Source organism: Myotis myotis, unplaced genomic scaffold, assembly GCF_014108235.1.
Source record: "Myotis myotis isolate mMyoMyo1 unplaced genomic scaffold, mMyoMyo1.p scaffold_m19_p_1, whole genome shotgun sequence".
In the NCBI taxonomy this organism is placed as follows: Eukaryota; Metazoa; Chordata; class Mammalia; order Chiroptera; family Vespertilionidae; genus Myotis; species Myotis myotis.
The window spans coordinates 147,833,676-147,854,164 of record NW_023416313.1 but is presented as its reverse complement, the minus strand read 5'-3'; the positions used below and the strand labels follow the sequence as shown (position 1 = coordinate 147,854,164).

Sequence of the window (20,489 nt, the reverse complement as noted above, 5' to 3'; positions counted from 1 at the left end):
CCTGAACTAGGGATGCACTGGAATCAAAATTCTTTACTCCGCCTTTCCAATCCTCCTATAGACGTGGGACTAAGGCGTAGCTGCCCTGTGGTATAATAAGGGAAAGGAAAAGCAGATGAGAACAGGAGCCTTGGCCCAGCCCATAGGTAAAGGACCAGATCCTTAGCACTCTTCACTGAAGCTAAGGCCTGAAATTTCTGCTCATTCAATCCCCACCTCACTTTGTGCCTTATGCTCATCCTCCCTAGTCCACCCTCAAAATATCCATCTTTCCCCCAACTTAAAAAACACAAAGCTTTTCAGTTCTTTGCCACAAGGTAATTTTTAAAATATTGGTTTTTTGTTTAAACAGTTACTAAGTTGGTTCGTCTTTTAGTAAGACTGCCCCTCCCATAGCCCCCATTCAGTCCTGTATGATCACATCATCATCATCATCGCTGTCATCGTCCTCCTCCTCCTCCTCCTCCTCCTCCTCTTCTTCATCATCTTCAGGCAGTTCTTCTTCCTCCTCTTCCTCCTCTTCATCTAGACAAACCACCACCTCAGCTGGCTTAGGTAAACGAGAATCAAACCAATCCAGTACCTGTTGGATGCTAAGCCTTGACGCCTCACTCAGTTGAGGGACATCGCTTTCCCGTAGCTGTTGGTGGGCTGCCCAGTACCTCTCCAAGGGCTGTATATCCGGTGGAGGTGGGGGCACTGGCAGAGGTGGTGTCTCAGCCCATTCATTCAAAGAGCGGGTTGAAGGCGATGGTGTGGGAATTGCTGGATCCTGGAAACTAGGGGCACCAGGTACTGCATTGTCCCGAAACCATTTTAGTTGCCCATGCTTCAAGGCATAGCGTGTGTCACCAAACCACTGAATAATCTCAGACCGAGGTAAACCAGTGATCTGTTCTAATTTATGGTAATCCTCACGCCGTGCCCATTGACACTGTAAAAAAAACGATTTGAGGATAGCCAACTGCTCTTTGGTTTTGCGCTTGGTCTTTCGCTGGCGTTGGGTATCAGGGGAAAGGTACTCTGCAGGGCCAATGCTGCCTAGTACTGAGTTAGGCCTCAGCCTCTGGGGCCAGGCTGGCTCCACATGTATGGGTAGAGCCTGCTCATTGGGTGACAGTGGCTGTGGGAGACAGCCCAGTGGCTGGGAGGGTTTAGAGGTGACTGTAATTCCATTAGCCAGTATCTGGAAAGAGGAAGAGGTAGAGGAAGGAGGAGTCACATTACATGCTGACCCCTGCTTATAACTACTGGCAAGTAATGAGATTGGTGGGGCTTTATCCCGAGCTTGTGGCTGGTGGACAGCTGTAGAGTGGTTCCAGGAAGCAGTACCTAGGCCATGTGATTGGTCAGGACCCCTGCCTGCCTGCTCCTTAGAGAGATCACTGCTTTGAATATCCTGCCAAAATCCTGATTGGTGGGAGAATGCCCCACTGCCAGGTGCCATCAGAGGCTCCTTTGCTCTCTGGTGACTCATTGGCTCTGAGGGATCCTCAGACTCTACCTTCAATCCTTTCATCTGGGCGGGCTCACTGAGAGTCAGGGGCACTATTCCAAGACTAACTTGTTCTGGAGGTGGCATTGGAGAAGGAGGCACCTCCTCTGGGGGCCGCCCTGCATGATGAGTAAAAGAGAGGAGGGATTTGAAATGGAGTTGGTCCCTGTGATATACCACTCGAGCTCGAGTCTCTTCTATTTCTTCAGATGACCAGCTGATGCCACAGCGGAGGCGCTGGGCCATGAACCAGGTCTTGACTTTTTCTATCTGCAGCCCATAGCGTAGACAGAGAAGGGCAATGTCTGCTAGGCTGGGATAGGGAAAGTAGCTGAAGGTTTGTAGCAGGTGTTCATTGCCATCCAGCTCACTGGTCTGGGCTGCTTGGGTCCACACAAGCTGGAGCTCCTCGGAGATCGGAGGGAGGCAGATGAGCCCCGCAGGGGAGGTGTTAAGATTGCTGGCCTCTTTATTAGGAGGCATGCTGCTTTCTGATCTGTGCCCGTCAGAGATAGCTGTAAGCAGAGAAACAGCTCAGTCATTAGGGTTCCTCTTTTGGCCCACTGCTCAGTTTCTACCAAACAAAATGCTGTACTCTAAAACAATCAACTTTCTATGTGTACTGTACTGTTTTGCTTTCAAAGTGCTCTAACAATTTCTCATTTACTTTCATAACTCTATGAGTCAGAGCCAGCTACAATTCCCATTATGTGTATGAAAAAAACCATAATTACCCAGTCACATGACTAGTGAGTGTTTTCACCAAGAGGAAAATCTGTCTTTAGATGTCAAGGAAAACATCCTTATATAGCCTTTACCTTTCCAATACAAACTTACTTCACCACATTCATGGAACAAGAGTCACAAAATATAAAGACTCGACTACAAAAACTAGAGGAGCAGTAATCTCCTCTTGTTATAAACTCATTAGCTCCTAACAACTCATTATCTCTAGAATGTGGAGATAGGTTGGGAATACAACCTATATGAAAATCTAGAAGGTAGGACAGCACTGTTCCTCTGCCCAATCCCCCTTTCTGTCCCTTGTTGGTTGGGGAGGGGGGGTAATATAAGTGCCTTTAAACCCTAAAACCTGATAGCTTTAATTTTTTTGCTCAGTAGGATGAGAGATAGGTCAGGTATCTAGGATAAATGGGGCTCACCCCACCCCCACCCCACTAGGGTAGAGAGAAGGGAATGTTTTCTTCCCCCAACTCATCCTCGGAACAAAGGTTATCCCCTCCCCCCCAGCCTTTGTCTCTTCAGCTGCTCAGTCTCTCTCCAGGGAGCCTAGGGAACCCCTCAGAATTTAACAGCCCCCTTCACACAGGGCGGAAGGCCTGCAGCTCTTAATCTCTTCTTCTCAGGCCCAGGTGGGCAGGTTCATAAACTGTAAGTAGGTCCTGCAAGCCGCCCAGCAGCACCACTGGTTCTGAGTGGGGATTGCAGAAATAGCCCCTGACCAGGCTTCATTCCTGAAATACCTGCTGCTGCTATTCCCCAGGATAATCCTGTTGACTGAATTTTACTTCAGCTCCCCGTGTGGGCCTTAGAGACATGTTAAAGATGGACAGGATTCCTATGCAGTGCTATAAGACGAATTGAGAAAAATCTCAAGTCCAGAAAGTTACAAATAGAGCAGCGTAATGAGGGGTTTTATATGATGAACAGAAAAACCCAGAAGCATTTTAATGTCACCATTCCCTTTTAACAAGCAAAACTTAACTGAAGTCCATGCAGAACCTAAAGGCAATATATAGTAAAGAGAACCTTAAGAGGGTAAATGGAGGCAGTATGGCACAGTTGGTAGAAATATGATTCTTAAATGAGGCCAGTCTGCAGTTTGAACCCCAGTTCTGTCACCAGCTGCATGCTCTTGGGCCAAAGTTACTGACTTACATGAGTCTGTTTCCTCATGTGTGAAAAATGGAGACAGTGCTGGGTATATGTAAAGTTACCTATTTTTACTGAGTACCTGCTATGTGCTAAGGTATCATGTGTAGGCACCGCCCAAACCAGCTGTTAGAGATGGAAGTCTGGGGTGAAGCAAATTTGAGGTTAGTGGAGGCTCCACCACTTCCTAGGGTGCTGCTTGTACTTGGGCAAGTAATTTAACCCTCTAAGCCAGTGATGGCGAACCTATGACACGCGTGTCGGAGGTGACACACGAACTCTTTTGGTTGATTTTTCTTTGTTAAATGGCATTTAAATATATAAAATAAATATCAAAAATATAAGTCTTTGTTTTACTATGATTGCAAATATCAAAAAGTTTCTATATGTGACACAGCACTGGAGTTAAGTTAGGGTTTTTCAAAATGCTGACATGCTGAGCTCAAAAGGTTCGCCATCACTGCTCTAAGCCTTATAACTCACAAGTTTAAGACTAAGTGAAAAAATGCACTTGACTATATACCTAGAACAAAGGCTCAATAAATAGCTGTATCATTACTTCAGCCTCATGGGGTGATTCTGATATAAATAAGGTAATGATCCTCCTAGACAATAGAGGAAGTGAGGCAAAAACTGAATTCTTTAAAATTAGTTTTCAATCTGTTTTTGCAGAGTCCAGATTTTAACAGGCACAAGAGGAAAATTACATGTGATTTTTTTTTTTTTACTTCTTATATTTTGAAAGTTGGTTATAACTCCAGAAAGGATTTTGCTGTTTTAAAAAAGTATAAAAATCACTGCTTTAGGAGAGTTGAATCCGTAATTTGGATATAAATCCTTTTTGATTGCCAGCTGAATTGCCAGTGTGGTAGCTTTACCTTCATCCTCCAGATTCATCCCGGACATGGTTGAGTGGCCTGTGAGGAATTGCTTGCACAGTCAAGTCTAAACCCACAGGAACACCACCAAACTTAAGCTGGAGAATACTTTGATTGCAACACTTGACATCTACTTAACCTTATTTGTGTCCTGTTTTTTTTTTATTCACCCTCACCCTTACAATCTTGTACCCTGTTCTTTAAGGACACAGTAACACTTTGGATATGAGAAAAATGTAGCATAAAGAATAAATGTAGCATCCTCCAGTATGAGGATGAAGACTGCCACATAGGAAATAAGGCAGGCACAGCTATAAGCCTATAAGGAAGCATTCTGATTTCATTTATGTGGTTTGCTATCCTTCAGATTCTCATGGCATCGTCTTGATAGTTCAATGTAATAAGCAGTAATGCAAATACTGTATTTGGTGTACTGTATACGTCCACTTTTCCAATTATGCAAAACACAAGTTACTGAAGACTTCCTAATACAGATGGTGGCTTAAATTAAGCCATAGCTGTTTAGCTGGGTATTTCCCTGGAAGAATCTGACTTTAAAATAAAAACTACAACTAGAGAGTGGTTCATGAGAATTAAATTAGTGGTTCACTAATAAAAAAAATAGAGTCAGGATATTGCCCTTCTTTCTCTTTGGGCTTTCCATACCCCTGACAGATGGCAAAAAAGAATGAGCAGCTTTGAACTACCAGACTAGGCATTCACATAATCCTAGGGAAAAAAGATAGATGTTCAGAACTTTAGGCTTGAGCCTAGGCTTATGGTTAAAGCAAGAGACAGTTAGAAAGACTAGATATGATCCTCTGAATTCCCTAAATCTTTATTCAGAGAAGAATTATCGACTGAAATGTGTCTTGATGGTACAGTTTTAAGGGCCTTAGGGGACTTGTAGTGATACTCAACTTACATGCTTCTCAACTTTTTAGATCCTGAAACTTTGCAAATCAGATAAAAATTATGGGCACTCAGAAAGTTATGACTACTACTCCACCCCCAAATAAATATTCACACTTACACATTATATATAATCTCAAGGGGTTCACTGGCTGCTCAGAAGTCCAGCTTTAGAACCTCTGTCTAATGTTCTCCCAACTTAATTAAGGCAATGGTAATAACTGCTTGAAGAGGAACAAACAGCTTGATGTGAATGGATGGAAGACTCAAGAAAATTTAAGTAGGTATTGGTGATATTAGTTGGAGAGAGTGGAAGGGAGGGGTGGTCAACTGCGCCAGGAGCCTGGTTTCATTGACCCACTGGATTATATGACCAATACCCATAGCGTACTGGATACTAGAGTCTGGTAGGCTACTGTCTAGTGTGCCAAAATCTCCTGCTTTACTGCCCAGAATACTTGGGCCAGTTATGTGTGATTCCAAACCTGCTTATGCCGTTGTTTTTTTATATTTATATAATAATGTAATTAAACATTACATAAACCAATGAAATATTAGTGCATTAAAAATGGTTCCTAGCCCTAACCGGTTTGGCTCAGTGGATAAAGTGTCGGCCTGCGGACTCAAGGGTCCCAGGTTCAATTCCGGTCATGGGCATGTACCTTGGTTGCGGGCATATCCCCAGTGGGGGGTGTGCAAGAGGCAGCTGATCGATGTTTCTAACTCTTTATCCCTCTCCCTTCCTCTCTGTAAAAAATCAATAAAAATATTTAAAAAAAAACAACGGTTCCTATGAAAGACAATACAAAAGAGTATACATTTTGAAAACTGTTGATTGGGAGTAGGCAAGGCAACTGAAAGATTGGAGGGGCAGGGGACTTAAAACAATTTTTAAAAATCTCAAAAGGATTCTGCATTTAGCTTGCTTCAAAAAGTTTAAAATTCTCACTCCACTTTAAAGAAATCAAACCTGGCCCGTGGTGGCTCAGTGGTTGAGCCACTATGAACTAGAAGGTCAGGGTTTGACTCCTGGTCAGGGCACATGCCTGGGTTGCAGGCTCTATCTCCAGTGTGGGCCATGCAGGAGACAGCCAATCAATGATTCTCTCTCATCACTGATGTTTCTATTTCTCTCTTCCTCTCCCTTCCTCTCTGAAATCAATAAAAATATATTTTAAAGAAATCAAACCTGAAAATCACAGATGAGAAGCAGCGGCTCCCATATCAGACTGCACACTAGAATTACCTGGGAAACTTAAAGCAGGGCACCCTCCTCATTTCGACTTAATTAGTCTGGAGTGGGACCCAGGCATCAGTACTTTTAAAAAAGTTCTCAGAGTGCAGCCAGATTTGAGATTTGCTTGTATAGATTCCATAAAGTCAATTGAGAACTCCAATCAGCAGACTTACACAAAGAAAACTCGGGGGCTACCCCCAAAAGAAATGAACATACTTTTATTGTATCTTTTTAATATATTTTTATTGATTTCAGAGAGGAAGGGGGAGAGAGAGAGAAAGAAACATTAATGATGAGAGAGAATCAGTGATCGGCTGCATCCTGCATGCCCCCCACTGGGGACGGAGCCCACAACCCGGGCATGTGCCCCTGACCGGAATCGAACCCGGGACCCCTCAGTCCCCAGGCCAACGCTCTATCCACTGAGCCAAACCAGCTAGGATGAAATGAACATACTTTTAATGGCAATGCTTACATACATATGCATCATTTTAAAAATCCCAACTTTAACTGGCTTATATTTTTCCAATTACTGCCATCTACCTATCCTAATCATATAAAAGGACTTCACATGTATGGTGAAAAGTTCATATGATAAAAGACCTGGTCTGGGCCCACCTCACTAAACAGGTCTCAGCTTGAGTGTTCTTTCAGTTTACAAGTTTCAGACTAGGACGCAACACCAGGAACCTCTCTGAGGACTCGGGTTCTCACTTTCCTGGTAAGTTTTCTGAGTATGGCTGGGTAGGGGGTCAGCAGGGGCAGTTTCTCCTAAACCGCCCATTCCTAAAGGCCAAGGCTCCCCAGAAGCAAGGCCAGGGTTCTGTATGTATGCTGAGGTCGCCAGGAGGTAGTCATGGGGAGGAGGAGGCCTGGGGAGGAAACGTTTCTCCTATCCTCCATTTCACAGGCAGTCTAAGGCTCCAAACTGGGTCAGAGAACAAAAAGTTGCTGCATTTGGGGCGATGAGCCCCAGGGAGCCTGCGAGTCTCTATCCTCCCCTGGCCAAGGGCGTCCCAATCCAGCCTGCCTCCTCCCTACACACCCACTCACCCTCCCCCAGTTCCGACCGGGAACCGAAAAGTCCAAAAGATAAAGGAGAGACAACCCGGCGAGTTCGAAACTCGAATTCTGCCCCCCGCGCGCAGATAGGGCTCCGCAGGTCGGAGATCATAACGGGGGGCCGGGAGGGGAAGTCCGGGGGGGCTGGGGATCACTCACCGCGGTCCGGCCCGGGCGGCGGCTCCCAGCCTCGCACCATGGGCCGGGGGGCAAAGGGGAGAGGGCAGGGCGCCTCCGGGGTGGAAGTGGGGCTCCCGCCCGGCGCGGCCTGCTCCTAGCCCCCCGCGCGGAGGGTCGGGACCAGGAATGCCCTTCCCGCCCCGAGAGCGCGCCCCTCTAGCGCGGCCCTGCCGGAGCGCGTTGGGGGCCGGGCGGGGCGGGCCCAGGGGCGGTACCCAGGCGGCCCGAGCCCCGATTCGTGGACGCAGGCAGGCTGGCACCGGAGGGACACACTGGGCTGCCATTGGCTGCGTGGGTCTCGGCTTTAGTCGGCCATTGGCTGCGTGGGCCTCGGCCGGGGGCTATTGGTGCGCGGGGCAGGGAAGATGTCCTCCTCCGCGGCCAGGGTAGCTGCCCCCGCCCTCGACCCCGCGGCGCCGGACCTGCGGGTGCGCGGCCTTGCGCCGCCGGCATCCCCCGAGGAACTCGCGGCGCCTTGCGGGGCTGTCCACGCTGCCAGCAACCACTTCCCAGTTGTTTCCTCCGGACCGGTCCCTTTCAGCATCCCTTAGCCTGACGCACGAGCCGCGCCTGCCCAGCAAAGGGGCCAGCGGCCGCAGCAGCGTCACTGCAAACGCAGCGCCTGGAGCTACCGGGAACTTGCTCCCGAGACGGATCCAATGTCCTGCCACCCGGAAAGACGGGGGTGGTACCGGGAGCGCGGCACCTTTTGCCTCCCGGGTCCAGCTGGCACCAAACAGGTGTTCCCAACGAACTGCCGGAGGGCATCTCCCTGCGCGCAGTAAGGAAGACCTGGGGCTCTGCCTCATATTTGGGACCTTGGTTTCCGCCGTCAAAAAACAGCGACAATAAAATGGACTTTCCACCAATGCAGTATTTCACACACTCTGAACTTCTGGGCCAACAGATTGCATAGTTAGGATACTCAGTCTTCTGAATAAAGCTCGGGAACAGTACTTTCTGAAGTGACTCTGGTTCTTAGGCTGGTCTTTCAAAGAGTCTCTTTTGCCTGTTCAGGTCACTGAATAGCTCTGTTTTCTGTTCCTGGCCCTGTATTTGCCCCTGCCCCCCTGCTCTCCCTCATTACATTTAGTAACAATCTCAACTAAGAGTCAGCCCCACCTCCTCCAAGTTAGTATTCCGCAGAAGCATGGGAGTAAGCAACAGGAGACAGACAGGGTGGGGCCAAAGTAGGCTTGCAATTGTGAATACACAAAAGTGTTTTCTTGTATTGTTTATTAGTTGTATTACTTTCCATATGAACAACTGTAAAGCTACTTTAGCCTCGCCCACACACACTCTCAGCTTTAGCATTAGAAGCTTTTGATCCCTCAGGGTTTAAGTTAGAGCTAGCGGTATATACTGACCTCCTCAATCATGAAGGAAGCGAAAAGTGAAACATTTTAGGCCCCAGCAGCCCTCAGTTTTCAGTGCAGTGGTCATTTTCTTATAATCCAAACAATGAGACTTGAGACCTGTTTGGCTGGAAAGTCAGGCAAGAACTGGGTAGGGATTTATTGCCTACCCCTGGAGGGTCCATTCAGTCACTCCGGGCATCACTAATCACAGGCTTGGAATTATGATGGGTGAAGAACTCAGCCATCTTTTTTGTCTCAGAAAGACACTAGTTCCCAGGAGCCAGGAGCAGAATCAAAGACAGATTTGGAAGAGGGAGAACCCAAGGAAAGAAGAAACTCCTCTGCCCCAGTTCTGAGTACAGGCTGACACCTCCCTCTTTTATGTGCATTTCACCCTAAAGCTTTAAATAGAAGATAGAGTTGCCTGGTTTGGGGAATGGAAGAGAGGAAGAGGCTGACAATATCAGAAAAGTGAGGGTCCCACCTTTAGCAAGACAATAACCCTCCCAGTTCTTCCAGGGAACTAGTGCTGAAGAGTGGGGGTTCAGCATGTCATCCTCAAGGTAGAAGTGTTAACCCCCATCACCGCTGGTAAAAGTCCTCTCTCCCTTTGCATGGCTCAGACATTCCCAGGACTGACCAGAGGCACACTTACCCTCTAGCTTGGGAAGAGAAGTCTCACAGACTGCTTCCAAAGCACTGGAGAAGCCCCAGCAACGTGTTCGCATGGTCACAGGTGTTTGTAAAATTTGGAAAACAAACAAAACCTTAAACTGTAATTGAGGCAGGAAAGTTAGAATAAAGCCTCAAGCTGTATCCCTCCCTTCCCATTTTTTGTCTTGGTCACAGACATAACCTTCACTGCCCACCTGTTCCTTCTCTTCCCCCTCACCAATTTCTTATAATTGAGAGGACAAAAAGGGGGGGGGGGTGAATCACTATCTGGAAAGGAGGGGCAAGGACAAGCTGCGTTGTCACCCCATCAGCGTCAGAAGCAGAGGACCACCCTATCTACCCCTTGTCCATCTATATGTATAAGCCTAAGTGACCAGCCGACTGGCCGGTAGCTATGATGTGCACCAACCACCAGGGGTCAGATGCTCAAATGGGCTGCCGAGCTGCGGTGACTTGGCAGCTACGGTTCTCAGGTGACCCACCCAGAACCAGAGAGGAAGAAGGAACTTTTAACATTTGCAACAACATGGATGGAACTGGAGAGCATTATGCTAAGCGAAATAAGCCAGTCGGAGAAAGATAATATCACATGATCTCACCTATATGTGGGATATAATGATCAACATAATTTGATGAACAAGAATAGATGGATCTAGAGACAAATGGTAGGGGAGTGGGGGGTTAGAGAGCAACTAAAGGACTTGTACGCATGCATATTAGCATAACCAATGGACACAGACACTGGGGCATTGGGGGCTTGCCCAGGGTGGGAATGGCTGGGGGGGGGGGGGGTCAATTGGGGAAAAAGGAGACATATGTAAAACTTTAGACAATAAAAAAAAATGTATATGTCAATAATTACAGGAAAATAAAAAGAGAGGAGGGAGCCCGATTCTGGTGCAGCACCCGAGGACTGCCCTCTCACAATCCGGGACCCCTCGGGGGATGTCAGAGCCAGTTTTGGCCCAATCCCCGCAGGCCAGGCCGAAGGACCCCACCGGTGCACGAATCCATGCACGGGGCCTCTATATATATTGTCCACCCGACCGGTAGCTATGACACGCACTGACCACCAGGAGCAGACACTCAACACAGGAGCTGCCATGACAGGCACTGACCATTTAAAAATAAACGGGCACCACGGACCTGGCACCAACAAACCAATGCTTGGCTTCCTACAGACCTTGCCACCAGCCTGGAGCGACACCCCACCAAATCACAGCGAATGCTGCCAAGACCCCATGATGCAAAATTCAGTCCACGGCCCAGCCCAGCCCGGAAACAGTCGCTGTGGGTGTCGGTTAATGATGTCACATAGCAGTGCCTGCCTTCCTCTCCTAGCAACTAGCCTTCTTGGAGTTTCTTTAGCCCAGGAACCCAACTTGCTTTATAGCCAGGTGCATTTTATAGCTTAACCAAATGTTTGTGATGCGTTTTCCCATGCCTCATCTCATTTGATCCTCACAGAAGTCCTGGAGTAGGTAGATAGGAGACTCAATAGAATCCTATTTTCTTTTCATTAGCCGAAAAATGGAGATTTAGAAAGCTTAGAAATTTTACCCAACTGAAAAGAAGGAATGGTGGACCTTAAAAATGACTTCAGGTTTTCTCACTGCACAGAATATAGTCAAACACTGCTGCAGTTAAATATTTTACCCTTTGATCTCCCTGCTTCGTGTTGATATTTACTGCTGTGTTGCTGACTATTACCTGAAAGAGAAGTTGGGGTACTTCACTGGGCTGGAAAAAGTTTAGCTAAATCAGAAAGCAGGTCTAATTAAGCAAGTTTATTCTATACTAGTGGCCTGGTGCAGGAATTTGTGCACATTGAAAGGAAATTAATTAGAAGAAATATTTTAATATCACTATTCGCCCTTTCTCTATAATGTGTCAACCAAATTTACAATCGACAATGACAGATGGAAACACACGAGTGCGATTGGCACCAGCGAGAGCTTTATATGTATCGCACATGAGCGAGTCAACTTAGCCTTTTCTATATACAGAATAAACTTGCTTAATTAGACCTGCTTTTGGATTTAGCTAAACTTTTTCCAGCCCAGTGAAGCACCCCAACTTCTCTTTCAGGTAATTGTCAGCAACACAATAGTAAATATCAACACGAAGCAGATTATTATTGTAGATCAGGCAGGGAGAACAAAGGGTAAAATATTTAACTGCAGCAGTGTTTGACTACATTCTGCACAGTGAGGAAACCTGAAGTCATTTTTAAGGTCCACCATTTCTTACTTTTTTTCAGTTGGGTAAAATTTCTAAGCTTTCTAAAATCTCCATTTTCCGGCTAATGAAAAGAAAATAGGATTCTATTGAATCTCCTATCTACCTACTCCAGGACTTCCGTGAGGATCTAATGAGATGAGGCACGGGAAAACACTTCACAGACATTTGGTTAAACTGTAAAGTGTTTCTACCTGGCTATAAAGCGAGTCGTCATAGCGACCAGGCAGAAGGTGGGAAGGACACTTAGCATATAGGCTAAGTTGACTCACACGTGTGCGACACATATAAAGCTCTCACTGGTGCCAGTTATGTGTGTTTCGATCTGTCATTGTCAATCGTGAATTTGGTTGACACTTCAATTATAAAGGGGGAATACCAATATTAAAATATTTCTTCTAATTAATTTCCTTTCAATGTGCATGAATCCATGCACCGGGACACTAGTATTTAATAAAACCCTTCCATGAAGCCCAGCTGGGGCTGGCTGGTGTGGTTCAGTGAATTGAGTGTCCTTCCATGCACCAAGAGGTCACGGATGGATTGATTCCCAGTCAGGGCACATATCTGGTTTTCAGACTCCACTCTCAGTAGGAAGCAGCCCATCAATGTTTCTCTCTCTCTCTCTCTCCCTTCCTTTCTACCTAATAATATATATTTTTTAAATCTATTATTCAAAAAAACAAAAAACTCCCACCAAGACTCCATTGGGCCATTTCGTTCTCTGAGGTCACCTAATCTCACTTCTCAGTGCATACTATCACATGAATAAATGTAGTATGCTTTGCTAAATGTAACACTTGAATTATTTCTTCTCCTGTGACAAGAACCTGGGCCCCATATCAGCTTGAGGACTCCCTGGGTGCCTGCCAGCATAACGATTGGTTAAGATTGGTATCTCGCCGAAACCGGTTTGGCTCAGTGGATAGAGCGTCGGCCTGCGGACTGAAGGGTCCCGGGTTCGATTCCGGTCAAGGGCATGTACCTGGGTTGCGGGCACATCCCCGGTGGGGGATGTGCAGGAGGTGGCTGATCGATGTTTCTCTCTCATCGATGTTTCTGACTCTCTATCTCTCTCCCTTCCTCTCTGTAAAAAATCAATAAAATATATTTAAAAAAAAAAAAAAGATTGGTATCTCTTTCCTTTGACTTTCCTTCCACCATACTTTGCATTCCATCAGGTATAAGTGTAAGGGCCTTGGGCACTTGGGGATTGGCTACATTTAGGGATACATTTAGTTTGGGTTTTTTAGGGTCACATCTGTGGTTTGCAATTACTTCTGTGAGTAAATAGTAGGTATAGTGTTATGGCTTGAATTGTGTCCCCCTCCCCCCCAAATTCTTATGTTAAAGTCCTAACTCCCAGTACCTCATAATGTTTTCAGAGATAAGGTCTATAAAGAGGTAATTAAGTTAAAATGAGGTCTGAGGGGAGTCCTAAACCAACATGACCGGTGTCCTTATGATAAGAAATTCGGACACAAACATGCACATAGGAAAGACCATGTGAAGACATAGTAAGAAAATATCGACCTATAAGCGAAGGACAGAGGAACTTCAATGAAACCAACCCTGCTGACACCTTGATCTCAAACTTCTAGAATTGAATTTCTGTTAAGTCACCCAGTCTGTAGTATTGTTACGGCAGCCCTAGAAAACTAATACATACAGCTTCCAGGAATACTCCTAATGTCAACAATTCTGGAACACAGGCTGATGCCACAGAGGGACCCTAGGCCGTAAGCCGTGGCGTGAAGCCCTGGAAAGCCCCCACCTACCTCTCCTTGGACGTCTGCTCCTCATGCTGACTTCTCTTCAGCATATGTAGTTTCACTTATAACGTACCAGAGTGGATACTCCGCAGTGACATCACAGTTTGGCTATTATGATGTAACGGGGAGGCATCTGATTATTCTCACACTAGAGCTTTATGGGTAACTGGATTTTTCATCATTCAGGTGATGTGGAGACAGTACTACGCTAGAACTTGACATTTTCCAAGGATGCCTCCCTTTAACATCGATTTCTGTTGCTCCGCTGTTTTAGACAGAGGCCCTTGCTTTTCCTCCCTCTCATATTTCTCATCTTTGGCTTTAGGGTTTCCCTTGGTAGGGAAAAGGGCTTTGCTCTTCTCTCCAGTGCTTAAGGAGCAGGATGTAACTTGGATTGTCCCCTTAAGGAAAACAGCCTCCACCCAAGGGGAAACACGGGACTTCTACCCAAGCTCCCTTTAACTGCACCAGCAGCTGGTGCTACCTGCCAGGAAACTAAAGCACTGTGCCCTGATAACTTTTCTTATCACTGCTCCAATGGTGGTGGGATCTTTTACTAGGGAGTCATATACCTGGGTGCCCAACTCCTTCCCACCCAACTTTTGCATAGGCAGAGGACTCTAGTAGACAGGGAATAGGACTTTTACAAAATGAGATGACCAGGAAATTTGCCTCTGTGTCTCTTGCTGTTCTTGGCCAAAAAACAAACAATACTTCTCAATATCTGATGATATATTCTTTTCATATTTCAACTTTATTTCAAACATGAGGTCTTTTATCCAGAAGGGAGAGCTGGTGCATGAGGAAGCTGCAGTGAGGCACAATACTAGTGGGTTTGGGGCCCAGTGACTAGGGCTGCACTATGAAGGGGTGGGAAGACTCTGGGCCTGATGAGAACAGTAGTTTGTGGTGAATTCACAGGGCAAATTTTCCTTTCCTATCCAGGTTAGCTACTCAATGGGTAGATTATGCAATCTTTGTAGCAACTTTAGTGATATCAGCAAAAGAAGTGCCAAAGATGGGGACATAGAGAAAACTATCAGTTCCTCTTGTTTCTCTTTATGCCTGGATAGGGAAGAGAATGGAAACTAGTAGCAGAAAATGAAACATTTCTGATATCCCTTGCCATGAAAAACTGTGGGTCTGATTGTGCAGAAGCCTGTTTCATAGCCTGGGAATAGAATGTAGTCAAGAGGCCTGGGTTTAAGCCCCATCTTGAGCTGTACTAAAAAAAAAAAAAAAAAAATTATTTGACCCTGCTGGAGTCACTTTTCATCTCTGGTCCATGTCCCCATCTGTATAGGAGCCAGGACCCAATGATCTCTAAAGACAAGCCTTTTTTCACAGGTCTCTGATTCTATGACCCATGGAATACAAGGATCCAGAGGAACTCCAGAGAAACACAGGAGTTAGAGGCAAGGGAGTTAGATTGGAAAGCTGAGGAATTAGGGCTTATTATGAAGAGAAATGATGACCTACATTCGTAACGATAAAGAAGGAAGGCTATGAGACATCTAACATCTGGATGAGAGAAAAAGGCAACAGTGTTCCTGCTGTGTTGTTTCAAGGACCCAAGCCCCTGACTTTGGTAATAGTTTCTCTTCTGGCACTTTCTAGTCCATGGCTGATATATTATACTGTAAATTGCTCCTGTTCACATAGTCATCAACCTTGCAGTGGTTCTCAACCTTCCTAATGCCGTGACCCTTTAATACAGTTCCTCATGTGGCGGTGACCCCCAGCCATAAAATTATTTTCGTTGCTACTTCATAACTGTAATTTTGCTACTGTTATGAATCGTAATGTAAATATCTGATATGCAGGATGTATTTTCATTGTTCGCGACCCACAGGTTGAGAACCGCTGCTTTAGAGGAAAGTCCCCACCACAATGCCTAACACTCATAGTGTTTCCTGAGTCGTATCAGCTTACCCCCAGGCCCTGGGGCAGCTCTATATGGGAAGAACCAGAAGACTAGTGTGCTGGGTCTATAAAGCTGAGAATGGGGCCAGTAACTTCTTACAAACAATGGATTACCCTTGGTTCCCTGCCCCCAACCAGCTTGCATTTATCCACTAATACCAGGACTCTGAGAGAGGGCCCAAGCACACAGAGCATCCAGCAATGTCTTCGTCAGGGATCCTTCTAGCAGCAAGTTTAGGCAACTGGCCTGTTCAAAGCTAGTGGTAGGAGTGTAAAAGGGTGTGGCACACCAACAGGTATGGAGGGTTGGTTAGGATCAGGGGAGAATCCCATGGTATGGGTTCAAATGGATTCCAGGTTCTCTAGCAGGCAGATGGGGTAGTCCCTTGCTGATCCTGCAGAGCTGGGACACTAGCAGAGGAGACAGCAGCAAGCTCCTGGAAGGAGATGACATGTGGGACCCTCAGTGCTTTGCCTTCTCCAAGCCAGTTCAGGAGACTGAGAGGATGGGAAGGCAGAGCACAATTAGAAACCGCATTTTTTTTCCTAATAAGAAAAAATTGTTTTTAAAGGAAAAAATGTAACATCACAATTATGCACAGAGGCTCTGGAGATTTCCTGGGTTCATAATCCTAGCTCTGCATTCACTACCTATGTAATCTTGAACAAATTACTGTTTTAGAATTTCCTATCTCTAAAACAGGGTCATATTATAATGCATGCAAGACACCAGATTTTAGTGGATAAGTAAATGTGTACTATTACAATTGTTAATACAACATAACAGTAATGCATACAAATTAAGCAAGAGATTACGCCACACTGAGCCTCAACCCAATCTCCCTCTCCATTATCCTCCCTTGGGCTCTTCATTGATGACTAGTGAGTGCATTGGTTGGTGGCTTCCAGTACAGTTTCTCTCTTCTCTCTGCTGGAACTTTGACCTGAAGATGATCCATAAGGTGCATGTAATTTTTTTCTTCACCAGAAGGATGATATTTAAAGGGGCATTTGTTTGAGGAATGACTCAGGGTCCCTCTCTTTCAGCCATCTTTCTTCAAAGGATTAAGGCTTTAGACGGGAGGGGCATGGTAAAAAGCCCTATATTGTATTCCAATTGCATGTACAGGTACATGCCCATGCACCCTCTCCCTTACTGACAAGGAAAAGGGGGCTGCGGGAAATTTTCTTTGAGAAATCAGTAAGAGGTAGAAAAGGGGACGGGAACTGGTTACCTGGGAGCTCCTTGTTCATCTGCATCAGGAACTGCTTCTTTTCGCTCTTCTCCCTTCTAGAAGACTGTCAAGAAAGAGCCTGAGGGAGGAAGGTGGGTCAACCATGGTCTTGGAGAAAAAAGTAGGTTTTCCACCCCTTCTGTAGGGAGAAGGAATAGCACAGGTGAATAAGGATGAGAGGGAGACAAATGGAAATAGAGATAATGAAGGCAGATGCCCCATATGCTAAAAGAAGTGAAAGTGATGAGGGAGTGGAGGGAGTGACAGGAAAAAAGAAAAGCAAAGAGCTTAGGAACAGAGTAAGAGGAAAAGAAAAATAGCCAGCAGAGGTTAACCAGAAAAAATATAAGGCATAAACATGAGTGGGCCAAAGTCCAGCTCTCCTACTTCACTTGCTCAAAATATGGAGCAGACTGCCATCTTCTGGAGCCATTTAATTTTCAAGTTGTTTTGATTTTTTTTTTTTTAAATCTGAAATGCTCTCCCTTTTATGCCCATAATCCTTTCTCCTCAAGAGAGCCCCCAATGTTGTTTCCTTTCATCTTTGGGACCTCCAAGCATCACCTTCCCCAAGAGAGATGCACCTCTTCAAAGCTATCTGAGAACCCAGCCTGGGGCCAGAGCAAAAAGCAAGGGCAGAGGATGGGCTGTGGTTTGAGAGGCTTATACTGAGGTTGCAGGCTGGTTTGGGGATGTTTCCTGGGCTGTGGAAGACCTATCCTCGGCCCCAATCAGATGCTAGGGGCTCTGTGTGTTCTGAACTGTAGCTCTCCAACTGTAGGTTGGAGAATGTGGTTCCTCATCTATACTGTGCCACTCACAGATCATAAAATGTCAAAGCAAGGGTCCGTAAGAGATCACCTAATCCAAATCCAATTTCCCAAGGAGGAAACTGGGCCTCGGAGAGGTGAAGGAACTTGTCCAAAGTTATATAGCTAGTCAGTGACTTCCTTGTCTTCTGAAGCAGAAGCAGATTAGTGATTCTTGGGATTCACTGTCCCTTGACAAATACAGTCCATAAAGTGCTTATAGGTCATTAGAAGGCACCCCAGAAAGGTAAAGCAGGCATTTCCCGGGAAGCCCCTGAGTGTATCAGCCCTTTAGGCACTGCATGATGTGGCTGCAAGGACAGGCCTGGAGTTGGTTTGCCTTCATTTTAACCCCGAGGGCTGTCAGGAGGCTGGAGGGAGGGGCTCTGACTGCGACCTGCCATCGCTCTCCAGCCAGTTCTGAGACTGAAGCCAGGGACAATCAGGAGTGACAAGGGAACCCCATCATGATGCCAGGGTCAGGGAGCAATGGCCAAGTTCCTAGAACTTTAACAAGGCAATTACGGCTGAATTAAAGCTGCGATGGGCAGGGCTGGGGGACCTGAGGTGGCACACTTGGGGGTGTGGGGGGGAAGGGAATGAGCCAGATGACTTCATACAAAATACCTCCTCAATCCCAGAAAGGTACCTTAACCTTTGGCTGCTTAGGCCCGACAAGCTCTCCCAGCGCCCACTCACGGAAGAGAACGTCATCAGCATCACTATTGCTTTGCTTTTTTTCTAATGCTTTCAGCACCCTTTCCGGCCTCCTTTCCTTAATGCCTTGGGTTCCTTTCACTCACATCCAACTGGTGTTTTCCACCCTATCTCCCCAACTTTGATTCTTCCCACTTCCGCACCCCTTTGATTTCTTCCCCACTGGACTCCCTTGGACAACCCCCCGCCAAACTCGGCTTCCCCCGCTCCTCCCCGCCAAATCTTCAGGCTCCCCCCGCCCCCGGGTGCCTTCGCAGTCGGCCGCAGGCGTCTCAAATAAAGTGGATCCAGCCCTGAGGCTCCGGGGTTCCACCGCTGCCGGGGTGCTCGGGCCCACGTAGAGCATAGTCACGGCCGCCGTTGTTGTCCCAGAACTCGTGGCCCGTCACGCGGTAGCGCAGGGCGAAAAGCAGGGCGCCCCCGAGGGGAGGCGCGGGCAGGCGGAAAGCGAAGCGGTCGGCGCGCGGAGGGGGCGGGGCCGGGCCGGTGTAGGAGGCGGGCGCCTCGCGGTGGCTCCGCCAGCCGTCGGCGCTCCAGCGCACGCTCACGCGCTTCTCGTAGGCCAGGTCCAGCACCCGCGCGCTCCCCGCCACGCCCAGGGGCCCCGCCTCGGCGCGCTCCAGGCAGATGCGCTGCGCCTGCAAACGGGCGGCGAAGCCGGGTTCGCGGGCGGGCTCCAGGGCGGCGCGCGCCTCCTGGGGACGAAAGAGGGAGAGGGAGGACCGAGCCTCGGAGAAGACGGGGCAGAGATCGGGGTGGGGGCAGGGCGAGGGACTAGACCGACCCGAGCCCGACCCCGGGTCCCAGCGGTCAGAGCGCGTCCCAGCGGCAAAAGTAGCCTAGAGCCGCCCACCAAAAGGGGAGCGCCAGCGCCAGCCCGCGCTTGCGGGTGAAGACGGGTATTCCTCGCTAAGTCCACTCCCCCACGCGGACGGCGGGGCTGGGGAGGTCCCGGAGAGGCGAGCCTCTGCAGCCTACCTGAAGGCCGCGGGCGCGGGGCGGACACGGCGCGAAGTGGCGGAGGGCGTCCCTCTGCAGCTGGACATGCACGTGGCGGGGCACCCGGGGCAGCTCTCCCGGGCGGAAGCGGCGCACGGCGGCCAGCTCGAGCCCCAGCGCGTCGGCGAAACGCACTCTCTTGCGGGTGTCGGGGCTGCGGCTCCGGGACGCCCGGGCCCCGCCGCCTCCGGCGGGTGCCGAGCGAGCCCTGCGGCCCCGACTCGAAGCCTGAGCGCGGGATCGGGCCCCGAGGCGCGTCCCGCCCTCTCCTGGCTCCTCCTCCGGCTCCTCCTCCAGGCTGGGCCGCTGGCTGCGGTAGTAGGCTCGCTCCGTTAGCGAGGCGATGAAGCTCAGGTTGCGGGGGATGTCCGTGCGGGGGGGCCGCTCGCGAGACATAGCATCGCTCGCCCCGCAGGGCCCGCCCGCAGCGCCGCTGCGTTACCCTCCCGCCCAATGGCTAAAGCCGCCCGGCCCGATTTAGCCGTCCCTCCTTGCAGGATCCTCTCCCTCCCGTAATTCGACCTCGGTTCCGTGACTACCTTTCCCTCCCTCTGGCCGGCAGCTCCCAGGGCTTTAGACGGTCACCTCCCGTCTTCTGCAAGCTGTCGGCTCTGAGCGTGCGCTCAGCCGCACACCCTCCGGTCTCCCGGCCTTCCCGGCCCCGGACCCCGCCCACAGCCCTCTGACAGGTGGCTCCCCATCTGTCTTCAGTGCCGCTGCTGCAAGCTGCATCAGGGGGCGGGGACTCCACCCTTTCGGTCCTGAGTATGACCACTTTGCCTTTTTTTTTTTTTTATGGCTTCAACCTTGCTGGAAGAGTTACCGCAGAATGTAAAGAGTAACGCTTTCTTTTCTTGCAGGGGAGGTCCAAAACGGGCAGCGTGTGGCTTTTTCTTAAGGGCTTACCGTTTTCGTTTCTAAACCCTCGGCTTCAGGTTTGGGAGCGGTTTGGCGGTGGGTGCAAAGAAGGGAAGGAAGGTCATGAAACTAGGTGGTGTCCCAAATAGAAGCTGAGATGTGCTCACAAGAGTGGGTGGCCCATTGGAAAGAGCTCTGAACTCAGAGTTGTAGAAAGACATAGCTTCTGGTTTCACCTCTGGTGCTAT

At 48.2% G+C, this 20,489-nt stretch overlaps 1 protein-coding gene across 8 annotated transcripts; it reads right to left on the bottom strand.

Annotated features, from left to right (window-relative positions):
* Positions 1-358: 358 nt before the first annotated feature.
* On the bottom strand, positions 359-20,092 carry LOC118679090 (protein phosphatase 1 regulatory subunit 3E). Of its 8 annotated transcripts, none has more exons than XR_004975128.1 (4): positions 19,363-20,092; positions 18,634-19,079; positions 16,859-16,997; positions 14,426-16,060 (listed from the first exon to the last, which is right to left on the bottom strand). XR_004975128.1 is itself a non-coding variant. In XM_036355484.1 (3 exons), the coding sequence occupies exons 2-3, from the start codon at positions 16,881-16,883 to the stop codon at positions 404-406; spliced, it is 1,632 nt and encodes a 543-aa protein (XP_036211377.1). In that variant the 5' UTR covers positions 16,884-16,997; positions 19,363-19,498; the 3' UTR covers positions 359-403. The 8 variants fall into 8 exon arrangements, 5 of the variants coding, with proteins under 5 accessions (XP_036211377.1, XP_036211361.1, XP_036211371.1 ...); XR_004975125.1 differs by having other exon boundaries at positions 14,426-16,121; positions 19,363-20,091; XR_004975127.1 differs by lacking the exon at positions 14,426-16,060 and adding an exon at positions 16,358-16,567 and having other exon boundaries at positions 19,363-20,091.
* Positions 20,093-20,489: the final 397 nt, after the last annotated feature.